Here is a 17378-nt window from a genome sequence, read left to right as displayed (position 1 = left end):
CAGTATAAAGATACCTTACATGCAAAAAGCCAAACACTTCGTGCAACTCACTTTATTGTGATACCCCCTCTGAGTGATGGTCTGGAAGCACGCCCGCATGTCTCCGAGGTGCCTGTCTAGCATTTCCCGGTAGCTCTCAACTACCTGATGGGCTCGAATGTTGAAGTCCTAACCCCGATGCTCTGGAATATGCTCTTACTTGGAGATTGGGTCTTTACAGAAGTAATGAGTTAAAATGAGGTCACCAGGGTGGGTCCTAATTCTCTAGGACTGGTGTCCTTATCTGAGGAAATTTGGAGACGAACACCCACCCAGGGGTGTTCGTTAGGGATAACACCCCCTAAAGATGGAGGCAGAGACCTACCCACGAGGCTGACTCACAAGCCAGAGGGGCCAGCAAGCCACCAGGAGCTGGACAGAAGCCAGAAGCACTCGCCCTCAGAAGGAACCGACTCTGCCAACACTTGATCTCAGACTCCAGCCTCTGGAACTGTTGCAGAATAAAATTCTTCAGGTTAAGCTACCCAGTTGGGGGTTCTTTGTTACGCAGTAGTGAAAAGTGAATGCAGATATTGATCAGGAAAACATACTCATGTGATAGCCTCATGACCTAGTAAACGCTCTTTGGTCTTACAGCCAGAGTTCACCACGCAAGTAAATTGCATCAAAATTAAACAAGCTAATCAAGGCCATCACCCTACTTTCCAAGGATTTTGAACATGGTCCAGTGGAGGTGCTGGATTTAAACGTTCCCCAACCTGGTCTTCACTCAGGTGTGACTGCCTGTACCGAGTTTCCGGATCACAAAGAAATTGAAACTCAGCAAAGAGTAAATATAATTTTCCTAATATAAATGCGAACCAAGCCATCAACCTCCACTGAATCCTTCCAGTTTGTACAATATACATAAATCACTACGAATCTTGGAAGTTCATCGAAAGCATCACAGAATCTTCTTTGTAGTTAAAAATAAGGCAATGCGGGTCTCCCCGGTGGCTCAGCGGTTGAGCGCTGGGTTGCGAAGTTGCCCGCAGCCTCTGCAGCACCGGTTCAATCCCCAGCTGCTCCCCGGCCACCGGAGGAGGGTCCCACATGGCGCGCAGACCTCTCCTGCCGCCCGCTGCTCCCCTCAGCAGTGTACTTCGGTCCTTCTGCCTGCTCTGGCTCTGGTGGATTCTCTCACCCTCCCACGCTTCTGACTGTACCCAGTGCTTGTATAAATAAATAAGCAAACAAACAAACAAATAAATAAATCTTTAAAAAAAATAATAAGGCAATGCCTTTTATTAGCAATGTTAGCAACACTCATTTCCTGTCACCTAAAGGAAGACATTCTTTATAGTAAAACAATTGTCACAGAAATGCCTGTGCCTATGGGCTCCCTGGTCCCGCGTGGCCCACCACCTGGGCTGTCAGCCCACGTCCGATCTGCACCCTGCTGCTCTCGGTGCTCCCATCCCATGCACTGCCCAGCCCCAGCCCTTCCACCTCCTCCCTTTCTCTTGTGTGTCCATTCCTGAGCATGCTCTCTGCAGTCTTTAGTCACCAGCAAGTGTAGATGATACTTGGAGGTGCTGTCGCAGGTGCCCCTCCAGTAGGCTCAGCTCTTCGATCCATCCTGCCTGAGGTGCTGGGTCACCCCCCTCTAAGAATTTCTTTCCACCCTTATGTCCACTAAATGACAGGGGAAGGCAGAACTTAGTGTGGGGAGGTGCTGGGCTAGGACCCCTTCTCCTTGTCCCCAGCTTTGGGTCCCTCTGCTTCTAAGCCTCACTGGGGTCGTTCATGCCTCCCCCATCGGTTCCAGATCAGCCACAAGGTGACAAGGTATGTGCAGACTTAGCTCAGTCCCTGGTGCACAGAAGGCCTTTTTAAGAGGATGGTCCTTATTTTTACTCATTTTCTTATCACCAGCAGCACCTTGCCACATGCATTCATAAACATTTGTGGAACTCATATCAGGTTCCCAAGATCGCAGCCCATGAAATGACACAAAGCTGCAGGATCCCACGTGGGGAGCTCGTCTCGCCCCCGACTTAGGTCACCAAGAAAGAGAAACCATCAGGCTGTAGCTCATAGTTCACGAGTATGAAAGACTGAAAGGTGCTCTCTACAAGATCGCTTCATCCACACAAGCTCCCAAATTGGTCAAATCACTTCGCGTCCTTTTTAGACATTAAAACCATGATGTCCATCCAACTCAAATGCCGAAAAGGTGACAAGTGGATCCAAAAAACAACAGATCAGTTAAAAATCAGTCTTATTTATAGGTCAGCATGTTCCCCATTAACATTCAGCCACAGGCGTGCGTGGCCGGGAAGCGCCCCTCCAGAGGGACCTGCAGGGCTGGCAGAGCCCTGTCCCCGGGGGTCGCTGACTCCCATCCACCTAGACACTCTAGGGCAGGCGACAGGAGAGGGGGCGAGGAAGGAAAGCGGAGACGCTGGGTGGAGGAGACAGGAACCAAGAATTCAGCAAAGCTCAGAGAACTCCCCACAATTTCACAGCTGATAATGTGGAGCTCAGCGAAGCTGCAAAAACTTCAAAGAAGGAAGTACGTGTGCTTGTAAGAAATTGAGGTTTCATTCCAAGTGGCTCTTCATTCCCACAGACCTTCCAAGGCCACCTGGGGCCCAGCTCTATTTCAGGAATGACGCACCCTCAAAGCCAGCTCATGTCTAACGTGAGACTCTACAGAAAGGAGAAAGGAATGACTCCACCTGACACAAGAATGCTATTTTTTATTTTAAAGGGCTTTTCTACGCTTTACTTTCTCCAATTCGCCTACCCAACGGCTCTACAATGAAAGCAGGGTCTCAATTCCATTAAAGAACAATAAAGAAACTAAAGCTGAGAATGAAAGGAAGAAAAGAGAAGACTAACTTTTGTGAGAACATAATATGTGTCCAGGACTTTTTACAGAAGGCGTTTCATCTGGCTTCACATCAGCCCCAGGAAGAAGGCACTTTCCATGTCAGGGGCGTGAAAATCGACGGACAATAGGCATGGACTCATCCAGCACCACCAGGTGTAAGTGACACTTGGAGGTCCTGTCCTGTCTGTCCCTCCAGCAGGCTCAGCTTTTCGACCCATCCTGCCTGCAGATGTGCAGCATGTGTCTCAGGACCAGCAGGCCTGAGATGCTGGGTCACCCCCTCTAAGAGTTTCTTATGGCCCTTGGGTACCCGAATGACGCAGGGAAGGCAGAACTTAGTGAGGGGGGTGCTGGTCCAGGTCTCCCTGTTCCTTGTCCCCAGTTTTGTGACCTGGACCAGGTCCCCTCTGCCTCTAAACTTCACTTAGAGGCACCTCTGCATTCTCCCCTTTCTTGTAAGAAAATATATTGTTCCCATTTAAAAGGTGACTTCTCCTACTCCCTCTGCTGTCTTGGGGTGCTGGTCCATCTTACTGTCAGCTACGGACATTCTCGATTGGTTTATTATTTGCATTCAATAGGGTCTACTGAGAGATTCTTTTATCTGGGAGAAAATGGCAAACAGCTGTTGGAGAATCCCGGCCATCATGTCAGGCTCCAGAACCGACTTTGATGACACGCATGTAAACCAGAGTTGAATGGGTCACACGTCAACATTTCAGGACAACATTTCAATTCAACTCTCTCTTCCAAGGAACTGGAAAAGAAAGCTAACAGTATTTAGCTGAAATGATTTATGAAAAAAAAAGTTAATCTAGTAAAATTGCCTTTAAATTTAACCTCGGGAGGCCAGGCCCAGACAAGCCCATTCATCATTCAAGTTAAATAAAACAGAGCAAGGCCCATGCGCAGCAAAGTGGACATAAATACTGTTTCAGAAATTCTGCTCATCAAAGGAGCCAAAAGCAACTTTGATAAGGAGGAAGAAACGTTGAGTTATTTTTTAAAAGGCTGCCTGAATTTGTGACACTCCCTCCCTTGCATCTGGCTCAAAGAGCCGCTGCTTCTGAGGTTGTTAATAGGATTCTGGGCAGACACATCCTCCCTTCTGGTTTTAAATGGCCAATTAAATTTTATTTAGTCACCAGTCCTGCCACTACCTCTTATTGCATTTCATGCCAAAGGAAAATATAACTCTGGAATTTGGACCTGCCAGCCAATACTGCTGCTATCTCTATGATCAGATCAACTTCAGGGCACCCTACTGCCAGGGCCCCAAAATTCCAGGGGAGCAGGAAGCAGAACGCATACAAGAAAGGAGCCACAGGGGCCTCCCTGGTGGCACAGGGGGTTAAGTCTCAGCACTAAGAAGCTATCCGCAACAACTGCAACACGAGTTCGATCCCCAGCCAAGGGGGTGACCCACATGGTGCAACAGACCTCTCCTGTCTCGCCCACTGCACCCCTCAGCAGTATGTTTTGGTGGATCTGCCTGTTCTGCTCCCCACTCTGTCTCTGGTGAATCCTCTCAGCCCCCACACCTCTGGCCTCTACCCTAGTTCTTGTATGCATAAATAATAAATCTTGGGGGGAAACAAAGAAAGGAGCCACATTCCCTCCAAAACCTTCAGTTAAGTATTCCATATATATATATATATCTATTCTTCACCTCTTTGAAGACAAAAAACAAAGCAAAAAAGAAGCAGACTTTCAGCAGATTGTCCAAAAGAGCCCCTTCTCTAAATGGCTGAAACAGAAATCAAAATGGGACACAGAATTCATTCCAAGTAAGTGAGAAAGACAGAAAGGGACATGCTTTCCTGAAGACACGGTTGCTGTGTGTAAGCATAAGCTAGTTGGAGGCCCACAAGAGGAGAGCTTTTTAAAGACAAATTTCTCTAAGTCCTTTTGCTGAGCTGAAGCTTGAGACAGCTTGAAAATTCTACAACCATCGAAGCCTTTCTGTGAACTTACAATGCACTTGGGAGAACAAGCTCTCAACTGATGTCAAGCTCAGGCTTCAAGTGAAAATTATAAAAATTAAATGACTATTTCATTTCAAAAGGGAAGAAAATGAAATGTTTGGTCATTTAAGATTTGACCATAGGAGACTCCTAATGAGGTCTCTGAGGTAGCACAAGCAATTTTGCCTCCAGGGGAAAAAAAAAACAACTCTGCCTGTTTCAACTCTGCCTGTTTCTTATGACGTGCGAATTATTTTCCTTAAAAATTTTAACAATCTTTATTTTTAGGAAATGGATTTATTCACCACTAGTAAAGTGCTTTCTAGAAAATACTCTTTCTGTCTTCTACCCCCACTGTCAATAGGCATATAGTTTCGTCCAATTTAGTTCAATTAGGTTTATGTAAGCTACACACACACAGCACTCCTGACATTTCCTGATGTTCCAGGAGTATCACGTACAGCACGCTTTTCACCCACTTGAGTTTAGCAATTACCAAGTACACAGCAACTACTGTGACTGATCAGGCTTCGAGGATCCAGAGGAGAGGGTTGGGTTTTTTGGGGTTTTTTTAAGGTTAAAAATCCCTTTCTCAGAGTTTGGCATCTACACCTGGGAAATTAATAAAGTAACTCATGAAAAGGCAATTAATCAATAAAGATATCAATACAAAGTCCCAACTTCCCAAAAAAAGGAAGGAAAAAAGCGTTTATCGTCTCATCTGGATGAGACACCTCATGTGCAGGTAAGCAAGCTGAATCTCAGCTAGCTTATAAACCAACTAATTAGGAAGGAGGCAGGCCTAGCGCCCATGATTCAGAGTAATTAGGGTACAGACAATAAGAACAGTAGAAGGAGAAATAACCCACAGCAACAGCTACAGTGGGAAGGCCTGGCCAGTTGGTGGGATTTTGATCAATTTGAAGTGGTCAGGGGTGTTTAGAATGGGAAAAGGAACCAGAACAGCAGGGAGGTGAGAACATGGTGAGCTTCCTTCTCATTGGGTGCAAGTTTGAAAAGATCCAATGGGCTGAGACAGTGGAAACCCAGAGATTTTCTAGGGGTGGCTGGCTCAGTGCAGGGGGAAGGGTGCAATGGTGGGGTCATGTGTGCAAGGCTCCAATCCAGTCCTTGCTTAACACTGTGCAGACAGGAGGAAGTGACTTCAGAGGGGCTCCTGCGGGTTCCCTCCTCTAATGGAAGGAACCTCCAACCTCCTCCGCAGGGGACAGAGTGGAGGAGCAGGCAGCTGATTACAGCAGCCAGTATCTGCTTGGCCCAAGCACCATTCAGGTACAGGATTCACCAAAACCACAAGGAAAGAGGCCTTGCTCACAGGGAGCTCACACTCTGCCCATGTGTAAGAGGCAGGAATGGGCATGGTGCAGGTTTTCTGATCCCATGCAGACCGGGTAAAGGAGGAGTCAGAGTCCTCAGTAGTTTTGCAGGTTTTTTATTTGGGGTTCACCAGGCATATGGCAGGCAGGGGTGCTGGCTGGGGGGCTGGGAGGCTGGCAGGCCTCCCAGCCCCCAGCAAGTCTTCACTCTATCTGGGCTCTCTAGCGTTCGTTCTGCTGCTTCTCGGCTTCTCTATCGGCTTCTGCTTCTGCTTCTACTGCTGCTACTGGTGCTGCTGCTGCTGCTGCTGCTGCTGGCGTCCCCCCGTGACGCCGCCCTTAAAAGCACAGTCTTAGCTTAGCTGAATCCCATCTACCTATGCCCACACCCTATTCCAGGTGCCCGCCATCAGGCATGCATTCAGGACAAGGATCCATCATCTATCCTGATGGCGGAAGGGCAGAAAAGCCTGATATTTTCTTTACCCTACACCATGGGAGGCCTAAACCAGCATGTGAACAAGTAGGAGGACGTTCTGGCATGAGTTGCACGCAGAAGACACACCTGGGCCATGGAGACACCGTGCAAGCAACTCAGCAGCCCCACCGCCCACAAGATCTTCAGAGGGGGGGCACGGTGCTCTCCCAGTCTCCCCAAATTAAGAGAACCAAGGTTTACCCCCAGGCAGCTGAAAGCTACGGAAGTTTCCAAGTGACACAATGACAAGTCAAAAGCATAAAAAAGCACGAGCATTTCCTGGGAGGCTGTGGAGGCCACAGCAGCATGGCAGTGCCACCGCTGCAAGCCGGCCACTCGCTGGGGCCAGCCACTCCAGCTAACTCTTCAGCTGAAACTGGATGGAGATCTACTCATGTGGGGGCATCCTTGCCAGGCTGCACACAAGCAGCACCAAATGGCTCCCCTTGATTTCTTCTGCTCTTCTCCCCTCTTCCTAACGTGACCCTACAAACACACAACTGAACAAACACTTGGAGGAGAAACCACCAGCTTCACTCCACAACCATAAGGAAGAAGAGCGTTTGTTTACTAGCGGGGTCATGAGGACAAGACACAAAGAACCTTCTCGGGGCCTGAGGAGGGGCAGGACACAGGGGTTAGGTGGACAGCTGGGTGTATGTGTGTTTAACTGACCCTCTCATATCCTCAGGAATGACTTCACTTAATAATCTGGTTGCAGAGGAAAGCAGCAAATCTCATAAAGCATGGGGGATGTCTATTTGTGCTGTGCTCTCCACAGAAAGCTGAAACATCTTGAAAGAATGGTCTCTCTCTCTTTTTTTTTTTAATGTTGTTATAGAGGAAATATCTAAAAAGGCAGTCCAAGATCAAGGGGAAGGTGGTTCTGGAACTAGCTATGCAGAATAGGAAAAACAGACATCACTGCTAAGGACCTTCAAAAGGTTAGTTCTTAACTAATCTTTTTAAACTTTCATTTTATTGGGCTTCCCTGGTGGCGCAAGGGATTAAGACGCAACCTATGGAGCCTCCCCGGTGGCGCAGCGGTTGAGCGCTGGGTTGCGAGGCTGCCCGCAGCCTCTGCAGCGCCGGTTCAATCCCCAGCTGCTCCCCGGCCACTGGAGGAGGGTCCCATATGGCGCGCAGACCTCTCCTGCCTCTCCTGCCCGCTGCTCCCCTCAGCAGTGTACTTCGGTCCTTCTGCCTGCTCTGCTCCCTGCTCTGGCTCTGGTGAATTCTCTCACCCTCCCGCACTTCTGACTGTACCCAGTGCTTGTATAAATAAATAAATAAATCTTTAAAAAAAAAAAAAGAGGCACAAGGTAGCAATTTAGAATCGGCTCCATCAATAAAAACGCTGTTATCTGCCTTACTACAGGCAGTAATGGAAAACATCTGTGGCCCACTGGTTGAAAAGGAATATTCTGAACAAACCACAAAAAGAAAAATAGGAAAGGATGGTAGGTGAAAAACTAGCAATGACAGACATTGACTTGTAAGATAAACTCATTCTAATACTCAGTCAGCAAACACTCAATGTGCACCTACTTCATGCCAGATGAGCGGATGAGCCCACGGGGGCCAGGTCTCTGGCCTGTGGCCACAAATGCATATCCATGCTGCTAATCAGACTTGTTTAAGCAATTTGTAGGTGCCAAGATGGCTGTTCCAAGCACTTTCTTTGTATTGTTTTGATTGTCATAATAGTAGGAGGTAGGGTTTATTATTTTAGCCTCATTTTACAGGAGAGAAAACTCAGCTAGGGAGAACTTAAGCACCTTGTCCAAGGTGACCGATGAGTCGATAGAGGCTGGGATTTGGATCCAGGCAGCCCCGTTCAACCTTGATAGATACCAAAGAGGTTTGAGGAAGGAAGAAAAGGATTCCATTCAGGGCCTCAGGAAGTTAGCATCTGGGTAAAATTGATAGGGCCTTTAAGGGTACATAGGAGTTTATCAAAGGGAGGTTGAAAAAGGTTCCTTCCAGACAAAAGGGTTATAAATGCAAAGCACAGAAATCAGCAATGATCAAGTAACTCTCAAAGGTGGAAACACATCTCTACTACTGTTTCTTAGGCAGTGAGTTCCAAGCTAAAGTGCGAGCAGAGTCGGGTATTCTTTGGTTTGGGGAAACAGAAGAAGTGCAACTGAATGCAGGGCAATGCTGCCTGTAATCCATGCGCACAACAGCCTTAGCTCCTAGACCAAACCACATACAAGAAACACCATCTAATACAATGTGTTGCTGGAGACCTGGGCTCTGAAGTCCTTACCAGCACGAAGAGGAAACACTGAAATTAAATACCTCACCAAACCAGTCTGGCAACAAAGAAAAAAGTGGAAGGTGGGCGGAGGAGAGAGCAGGACCTATGTTCCAGAATGTCTCATTCTGAAAGCTGGCAGGTGCACTCAATTTTAGTTTTATAATTTCAGTGGATTAGCAATGACTTTGTTCACCAGAATAGGAAGACATTCCCAAGTCCTTCAAAGATAAGAATTCCACACGAATACAATTAGAAAGATACAAAGGTTACCTGCAATGTGCAATAAAATTGCCGGTTTTAAACATAGCTCTGCTGAGGTTTATCTTTCCCTGAGACACTTAATGGTAATTCGCACTCTCTGAACAATATTCTTTGAAATGAATATAATTTAGTGAATCATATCATATAAATGATTAAATGATGGGGTACAGGCATTAATGCTGACTATTAAGTTTCAGTGGCTCAGGCCAACGGGAGTAACAGATGGCTGGTCTCCACTTTAACAACAGGTTGTGTTCCCAAGGTTTTGGAAGTTGGCTCTTCAGAATTTAAGAATTATTTTCTGCCCCCATGGATAACATTAAACGTGGCGCTTAGGGCCCAAGATAGAAGGCAGAAAACACAATGCAGCGTGGGCCGCAAGGGCAGGGGCCCATCGCTGTGTATAAAGGCCACCGCGCAGCAGCAGGAGCCGTCAGGGCCCTGGAAAGTCCGATAGGCCTGACCCTCCAGGGGAGGTTCCCTACCCTCCAGCAGGAAGGGGTGGGGGAGAGGGAGGACCCAGGTGGACAGGCAGGGACGCTGAAGAGCGCCAAGACTAGGGGCTCCCAGGGACGGAAGCAGCTGGGGCTGCTGTTCTCTTTCAGCCCCCTTTTCACTTCCCCGCCCCTGGGACGGCGGTGTCTTCAATTCCAGGCTGCACACCCCTCGCTTCCCATAGTGAACAAGGTGTCCACTCCTCCCCAGACGAAAACACGACGGTCATCTCAGGTTTTCTTGCCCATAACCTAGAGAAGTGGCGTGTGCGTGCACACACGTGCGCACACACATACACATACACACACACAAGGAGCTGCCTTTGATAAGCAAATTAAACTGAGATCATCCAGAAGACCACAATTCCCTTGAATGCGAACATTTATATACATATAAACATATATAGGTATATAAAAGACATCGATATACACTTACATATAAATGTATATAGGTGTATAAAAGACAGCCGTATGCGCATGTGTACACAAGTATATTTGGACATGGAAAGTCATAATGAAATTCAAGTGACATGCCCCTGATATCACCAGACAGACTATCCCAGCAGGAATCAACAATCTGAGAGCTCAGAACAGATGGGCAGAGCAGCGCATTGCGGGTGGGGCAGGCGGCACTGACTACCCAGCCCCCCACCTCATGTCATGACCCAGATGTATCGCCCCAGCCCAAAGCCGCCCACGCCTATGAGCTCACAGCTATTCCCCCAACTTACTGGAACTTCAAAAGCCTCCTGGGTGTCATCCAGCATCTGGATTTTGATGGACATGAGTTTCCCTGAAGGTGTTGGGGGCGGCTTCTGTCCATGTTCCAAGGTACTGATCCCCGAATTTTCCGGGGCCCCCAGTCTTGCACCCGGAGTTGGCTTCTGCTCTATTTCTCCCATGATGAAAGCAGGTTATATAATATCTGCAGGAAGCAGTGAGAAAGAAAAACACGTCAAAAGAGACTTACTTCAGCCACCTAAGTGGCATCTGCCATCCATTCCCAGCATGGCAATCGCGCACGAGGAGGTTGGTTCATTCACTGACTCGTCACCTCTATCCATGCGGACATTTATATTTATTCGTTAGCATCTTTTAAACCAATTGTATTCTTTTCTACTTTTATAGTCAGCTCTTACTTCTGCCGTGCTCAACCTATTATTCTGTGTCTACAATAACTAAGGCACAACTTTTCACACATCGCGCATCTGGTGGGAAGATGATAAACAGAACCGGGGCTGTATTATTAGCATCCATTAATTACCTCTTATGGACACAGTAACACACCGTAGATGCTATAAAGATAAACAGGTAAAACACACACTGCAGCTCCCAAGTTATAATCTGTCAAGAAAACTAAACAGACACTTATGCACAGCGGCAGCATCAGGCAGGGCCTTTTCTCGGGATTTCTTCGGCTCGTTTCTATGACAATAACCTCCTAATGCATGCTTTCTACACACAGCCCCCCTCCCCAGGGCTCCCCTTTTCCCAAGAAGCCGTTCTCTATATTTCAGCATCAACAAAGCCATTTTCCTAAAAACAAAACCACCATTTTTCCTCTCGGAAAAGTCTACCCTTGGCTCAGACCACACCCCTCTCTCTAACCATTCTCCTCCCGCGGCCCCCGTCGTGTTCACTGAGGCTCTCAGGCTGACCACTTTGCACTCCTTCTCCGCCCGGAAACTTCTTTTTTTTTTTTTGTATTTTGAGTATTTTATTTTCTGGGTTAAAACCACTATTATGAGAAGATAAAGAACTCAAAAGTGAAGAGGTCTACGGCGAAGAAAAGGTTACGAATCCGTCTAGGTGGGGGGCTCCAGAGACCCAATGCCACCCTCCTTCCCTCCGTCATCTGTCCTGGGTGCATTTACCCCACACACACCCTCAGCCCCTTATGGCCTTTGGTCCTGGTGAGATGGACAGGGGTGGGTGTTGGGGTGCTCTTGTAACCGAGGCTAAATGGTAATATTACTTCCGACACGAGAGCACAAAAGAAAATAAGCTTATCTAGCCTTCCCCGAGGCTTGCTTTCACAGACAGCAGAGCCTGAACCTAATTTACAAAAACACAGCCTGAGCAAGCGAGTGACTAACCTTGAGCTGAATTCCAACACCAGCTGGAGCTGGAAATACAAATGCCGAGGAGGGGGTGCTCCCCAGAGGTGAGGGGCCCATCACCAGGAATCCAAGCACCAGCTGACTGAAAAATACTCCCCCCTGCATAACTACCCTTTGACCAACTCCTTTATTCTCAATTCTGCTCTCCAAAACCTAAATAAGCTCATTCTTTTTCTTAGCCAGGGAGACAGATTTGAGTTTTCTAGCAGGCAAACTTGCCAATCAATTTGCAATAAGGCTTCTTTCTTTTCTCCAAACCTAGTATCGTGGTACTGACCTCGATCGCTGCCCTGTTACACCGTGACGCCAACCTCCTGTCCTGACCACCCGGGAACATCACGACCACCTGACTGAAAGAGCCAAGTCCACAGCAGCCTTTGGACCTCAGTCTCTACCAAGGCACAAAGCATGGCACCACGGAGTTGGACGATGCCTGCTGGATACTGGACCAGCCAGCCGCACATTCAGACTCCAGGCCGTACGCCGAGGGTCCAAAGGCACCAAGGAAAGATGTATCAGGGAGATGACGTGGTTTTTAAAGATCAGGGGTGAGGGGGTGGCTCCCATCACGAAGAAGGGAAGAAATGAACTCACTCAGACTCAAACATCAGGTAATACTTGAAAAAAGGTAAACTTCTTGTGCAGAAGACACACCAGCAAACGCCAAAAGCACGGCGAGGTACAGGACCGGGAAAAGGTGGCCCGCAGCCAGACGAAAGAGATGTCACGCCCCAGAGTTCAAGACGGAACTGGAAAATTACCACCGGACTATCAAGGACCTTGGCTACCTGGGGGAGCAACACGGTCTTTATCCTGCGGAGCCGCTGGGACAAAAGCAGTGACACAACAAAAAAGTAGAGTGTGTGACGTAGATGTATACCACGGACTGGAAAACGAGGTGGGATGTTGGGGGCGCCCCATTACAGAGCTAGTGCATAACTGGTGCTTGAGCCAGTCACTTGGGACACTGGTAATGGAAATAAAAAGGTGATGCTATAAAACCCACTATTATGGGAAAATCAGCCGAATACTGTAAATGGTTAGCTACTGAGAAAGCAGATAAAAGTGCACAAGGTGAGAAAGTTTTAAATCAGTGCCGAATGGAGGAAGTAGAATCGGGGAAGCTTGAGTTTGACTGTTAGGGCTGTTCAGAGTTATAAAAGCCTGTGCGGGGAGGGGAGCAGGTTTGTGCTGAGGTTCAGAGTCCATCTTACTCTCCGGGACAGTCAGAGCATGAATCAAAGAGGGAGACGTGCAACTAAACAAACAAAAGAAGTGCCAGGCATGAGGGCTGTTATCAGCATCCCTGATTTGGGTCTTCCCCAAATTCATATGTTGAGGTCCTAAGCCCCAGTATCTCAGAAGGCGACTGTATTTGAAAATCAGGTCTTGAAATGAGACCGCTGAAGCTGGACCTCGATCCAGGGAGTTGTGTCCTTGTAAGAGGAAACGTAAGACACACAGACACATGGGGGTACACATGGAGAAAGACCCCACTCGTGGCACAGGGAGAAGGTGGAATCTGCAAGCCAAGGAGAGAGGCCTCTGAAGAAACCAGCCCTCCACCACCTTGGTCTCGGACTCCAGCCTCCAAAACTGAGGAATAAGACACCCATCGATGGTACTTGGCTCCAGCAGCCCAAGTGAACCATAAGAGAGGGAAAGAAGAAGGGGCGGCTAGGGAAGGGCCACCAGGCAGGACTTAGTGGGTCAGAGGCCCAGGAGGGGCACTGAGGGGTCACAGGGTATGAGGTGCGAGGTGCGGAGCACAGCGCTGTGTCCTACTCACACTCCTGAAAACCACCTTACTGTGGAGGTTCTTCTTGTTCAGCTTAGTCTCATCCTGGCCCTGGTCAGGTTCCCAGAGTTCCCCACTAAATTCCACATGGAAACCCCTCCCTTCCTGTAACATCCTCACCCTGACAGGGCAGGCCCTCCAGCCAGCACATAGAAACTTCCAGCAACCTGGTCCCTGACTCAAAGTCCTGTGCCTGAAGAGATGCCTCCTCTGATGCTTCAGGAAAAGGCCCCTCTCCCGCCTAAGAAGCCCCACTTACTACTGGCTTCTCTCACACTCATTTGCCCACCAACTTTCCAGCAAAGAGTGTTAGGATGATTCGTTCCATGAGACCCTGTTGACTGGGCTCTGTGACAAAGCCCGGGAGGGACTGGTCTTGCTAAGACCTGCCCTTACTTTTTACAGCTCCCCTCTGTGACTTCACAATGGTGTAAGTAAGCACGTTGCTCATTTCCACCCCAAATGGGCTTTTTAAAAAAATCTAATTCCAATCTATTTGGCTGTGTGATCTATACCTTGATGAAGTCTCTTCACAGTCTTGAGAGACAGGGCTAGGCCTTGTCCACCTGGGACGCCTAGCATGGCGTGCTACACCAGTGCGGGAGCACGTCAATCAGTATTTGCTCAGTGAGTCGAAGGTAGGGGGTAGACATTAAGGATGGAATCAGCTGCATTTAAAATCATCTTCAGAGAGAAGGCCAAATGACTTCCACGGACATTTTCACTTCACTGTCTCATGCCTAAAAATAAATGCAACCTCTAGAGAAAACTATGACATCAGTCCTGTATGCCTTCCCCATTCCCCTCCTCTCCTCGGGATCTTTTCCTACTTTGGTGTTCATCCTCCGGGCCCTGGGAGCACCCACCCAGACAGCCTCGCCTTCCCTGCTCTCCGCTGGAATGGCCAGGCCCTGGCCTGTCAATGCCTGGTCTGCTCTATCTCTGGGCCGCAGAGTCAAGGAGGTGTGGCTCTGGCTGTGACTCTGACCCCCACCCAGGGAGCTGAGGGCAGGGAGCAAGGGGCCTATTCTGCCATGCCATCCATCCCAAAGGCTCCCTACAAAGGCATTTTTGCATTGGCCTAAGCAAAAGCGGGGGCCACTCATGCCCAAAATAGAACCTGTTTTTCCCCCAGCCCAAGATCCCCCAGAAGGGTGTAGTATAACTGTTAGCCTCTCGGCATTTTTGTTTTGTTTTTTAAAAAGTCATTTATTTGTAACAGGTATCATTGGGGTATCCCCATCAGGTATTATCACCGTAGTACGCCCATTACCATTATTACTGTTTAAGCCAGTAAATTTTGTGATAATTTCTTGTACAGAATAGATAACCTAAATTTATTAACTGCAGCACCGTGGCATTTAAAAAATCAAAACTGGGGGCCTCCCCGGTGGCGCAGCGGTTGAGCGCTGGGTTGCGAAGCCGCCCGCAGCCTCTGCAGCGCTGGTTCCATCCCCGGCTGCTCCCCGGCCACGGGAGGAGGGTCCCACATGGCGCGCAGACCTCTCCTGCCGCCCGCTGCTCCCCTCAGCAGTGTCCTTCGGTCCTTCTGCCTGCTCTGCTCCCCGCTCTGGCTCTGGTGAATTCTCACCCTCCCGCGCTTCTGACTGTGCCCAGTGCATGTATAAATAAATTTTAAAAAATAATAAATCTTTTAAAAAATAAAAATAAAAAATAAATAAAAAATAAAAACTGGGGCCTCCCTGATGGCACAGGCAGAGGAACGCAGCGCTGTGAAGCTGTCCGCAGCCTCTGCAGTGCCAGTTCGATCCCCGCTGGCCACGGAGCACCCCATATGGCGCGGCAGACCTCTCCTGTCTTGCCCACTGCTTGCTCCCCTCAGCAGTGTATTTCAGTAAATTTGCCTGTTCTGCTCCCCACTCTGTCTCTGGTGAGTCCTCTCACCCCCTGCACCTCTGGCCTGTACCCCAGCTCTTGTATGCATAAATAAATCTTTTTTTAAAAAATCAAAACTGAGTTAGTGAATAACAGCTAGTTGGTACCTAACTCCCCTTTCCTATAGTCTTTTAATGACCTCATGCTTGTATTATTTCTACTTCTGGATACTGACATTTTACAAAGTAGGTCACAGTTTTTTCCCCATGCTGGCATGCGGACCGTTCCTGTACATGGAAAGCACTGTTTATTTCAAACAAATCCAGCCTAGAGTTTTGAGCTGGGCATCCCAGGAATGTCAAGGGAATAGCTGAGAAGCACTGGCAAGTGGCAAGTGGGTACGTGCAATGGAACGGACGCTTGATGTCGCACTTGGTGAGCCTGGCTTTACAAACACGGCCTCTGGTAAACAAGTTTAAGAAACCTAAAGTCTCCTGTTTATAAACATCAATCATGCTGTATCCTAATTTCCCTCCATGACGTCCTCTGACTTCTGATTTCTTAAAAGAAGAGTCTAAGTAATGGCAGTGACTTCTCTTGGGATCCATCATTACCACCATCACTCATTACCAACCTAAAGGAGAACACTGAAAAGCCTTTATTCTTTACATCTAAAGTAAGTCCTCAAATAACATTGCTTTATTCAACCTTGTTTCATTATAATGTTTATTTAAAAAAAAAAAAAAAATCCCAGCCAACTTTGACTGAAATAGGATTCCAGGACCTGCTTTCCTTACACATCATTGCACTTGAACTTGTAAACTTCCAAGAACCAATCAGTGCCATTAAGTGAAGACTTCGCTGTACTTGAAACTTTCTTAAAAGGAAATAATAACTACCATCAAAAAAGTAATAAAATGCTTGACTAGCAGAGAAAGATTTAAAAACTGGAGTTGTCTTGTCATAATATCCTGGCTTAAAGACTTCCTCTTGGAGTTCACCCAAGCAAGATAAGGAGCACACTCGAATGCAAACCCCGCCTGTGAGGAAAAAGAGGACATCTGTAGCTCTAGGCCACAGAACCACAAGACCTGTGAGCACGTCCCCAAATGGCAAGGAAGGTCGGCAGAGAAGGGAAATGGTTGGCAGGCCATCCAGGCCTGGAGCACCATGCTCCCCCAAAAAGCAGAACATCCTTGCCACAAACCCAGCAACACTATCCTGAGACCAGGGAACAGATGTGCAAGTTAGTCCCAGACACAGTGAGATAGGAGATCAAGCAGCACCAGCAGTGGAGAAAAATGACAAAGAAGAAGCAGTCTACTGAGACTACATTGAGAATACTACCATTCTCAGCAAGCAAGAGAATAACGAAGGCTGATACACACACACACACACACATATGCACACGCATGCACACACACCTGCAGGTCACAAGAATTCCTATAACTATGGGACATGGCTCGTTCTCTTGGCCTGTGTAAATAGCTAGTTCAAAATAAAACAACAAATAACTCACTGAACAACAAAAGAACTTTTACAAAGATGCTGTTAAAAGAAAGAAAAAATGAACGACAGATGAAGAACACCCACAAAAGAAATGTTACATGCAACAGATTGAAATCTTGTTGAACATATTGTCATAAATTAATAATGAATAACTGACACTGTAAACAAAAACACAAGAGGATTTACAAGAGTTCAGGGAAACTATGGGAAAACAGAAAGAAAGAAAGCATGAGGTAGACTTCAAGGGAGAAATGGAAAAGTGAGTAAAAATGTCCCTGCTATAAAATGAATATTTGTATCACCTCCAAATTCATATTGAAACCTACTCCCCAAGGTAATGGTATCAGGAGGTGGGGTCTTTAGGAGGTGATTAGGTCATGAATAGAATTAGAACCCTTAAGACTCCAGATCTTCCATATGATCAAGCAATTCCACCCCTTGGC

At 47.6% G+C, this 17378-nt stretch overlaps 1 protein-coding gene across 4 annotated transcripts in view; it reads right to left on the bottom strand.

Moving 5' to 3' along the window:
* The window catches only part of FARP1 (FERM, ARH/RhoGEF and pleckstrin domain protein 1), a gene marked incomplete at both ends in the record, with an annotated part of 182784 nt that extends 172210 nt beyond the window's left edge, over nt 1-10574 (bottom strand). For all 4 annotated transcript variants that reach the window (XM_084234755.1, XM_084234756.1, XM_084234757.1 and 1 more), the window contains one exon: nt 10404-10574. In XM_084234755.1, the coding sequence (XP_084090881.1) occupies nt 10404-10574 (171 nt within the window). The remainder of the gene's footprint in view (nt 1-10403) is intronic.
* Nucleotides 10575-17378: the final 6804 nt, after the last annotated feature.

The sequence above is a fragment of the Talpa europaea genome (assembly GCF_964194135.1).
Source record: "Talpa europaea genome assembly, chromosome: 6".
Taxonomy (NCBI): domain Eukaryota; kingdom Metazoa; phylum Chordata; class Mammalia; order Eulipotyphla; family Talpidae; genus Talpa; species Talpa europaea.
This window is presented reverse-complemented; position numbering and strand designations above follow the sequence as displayed.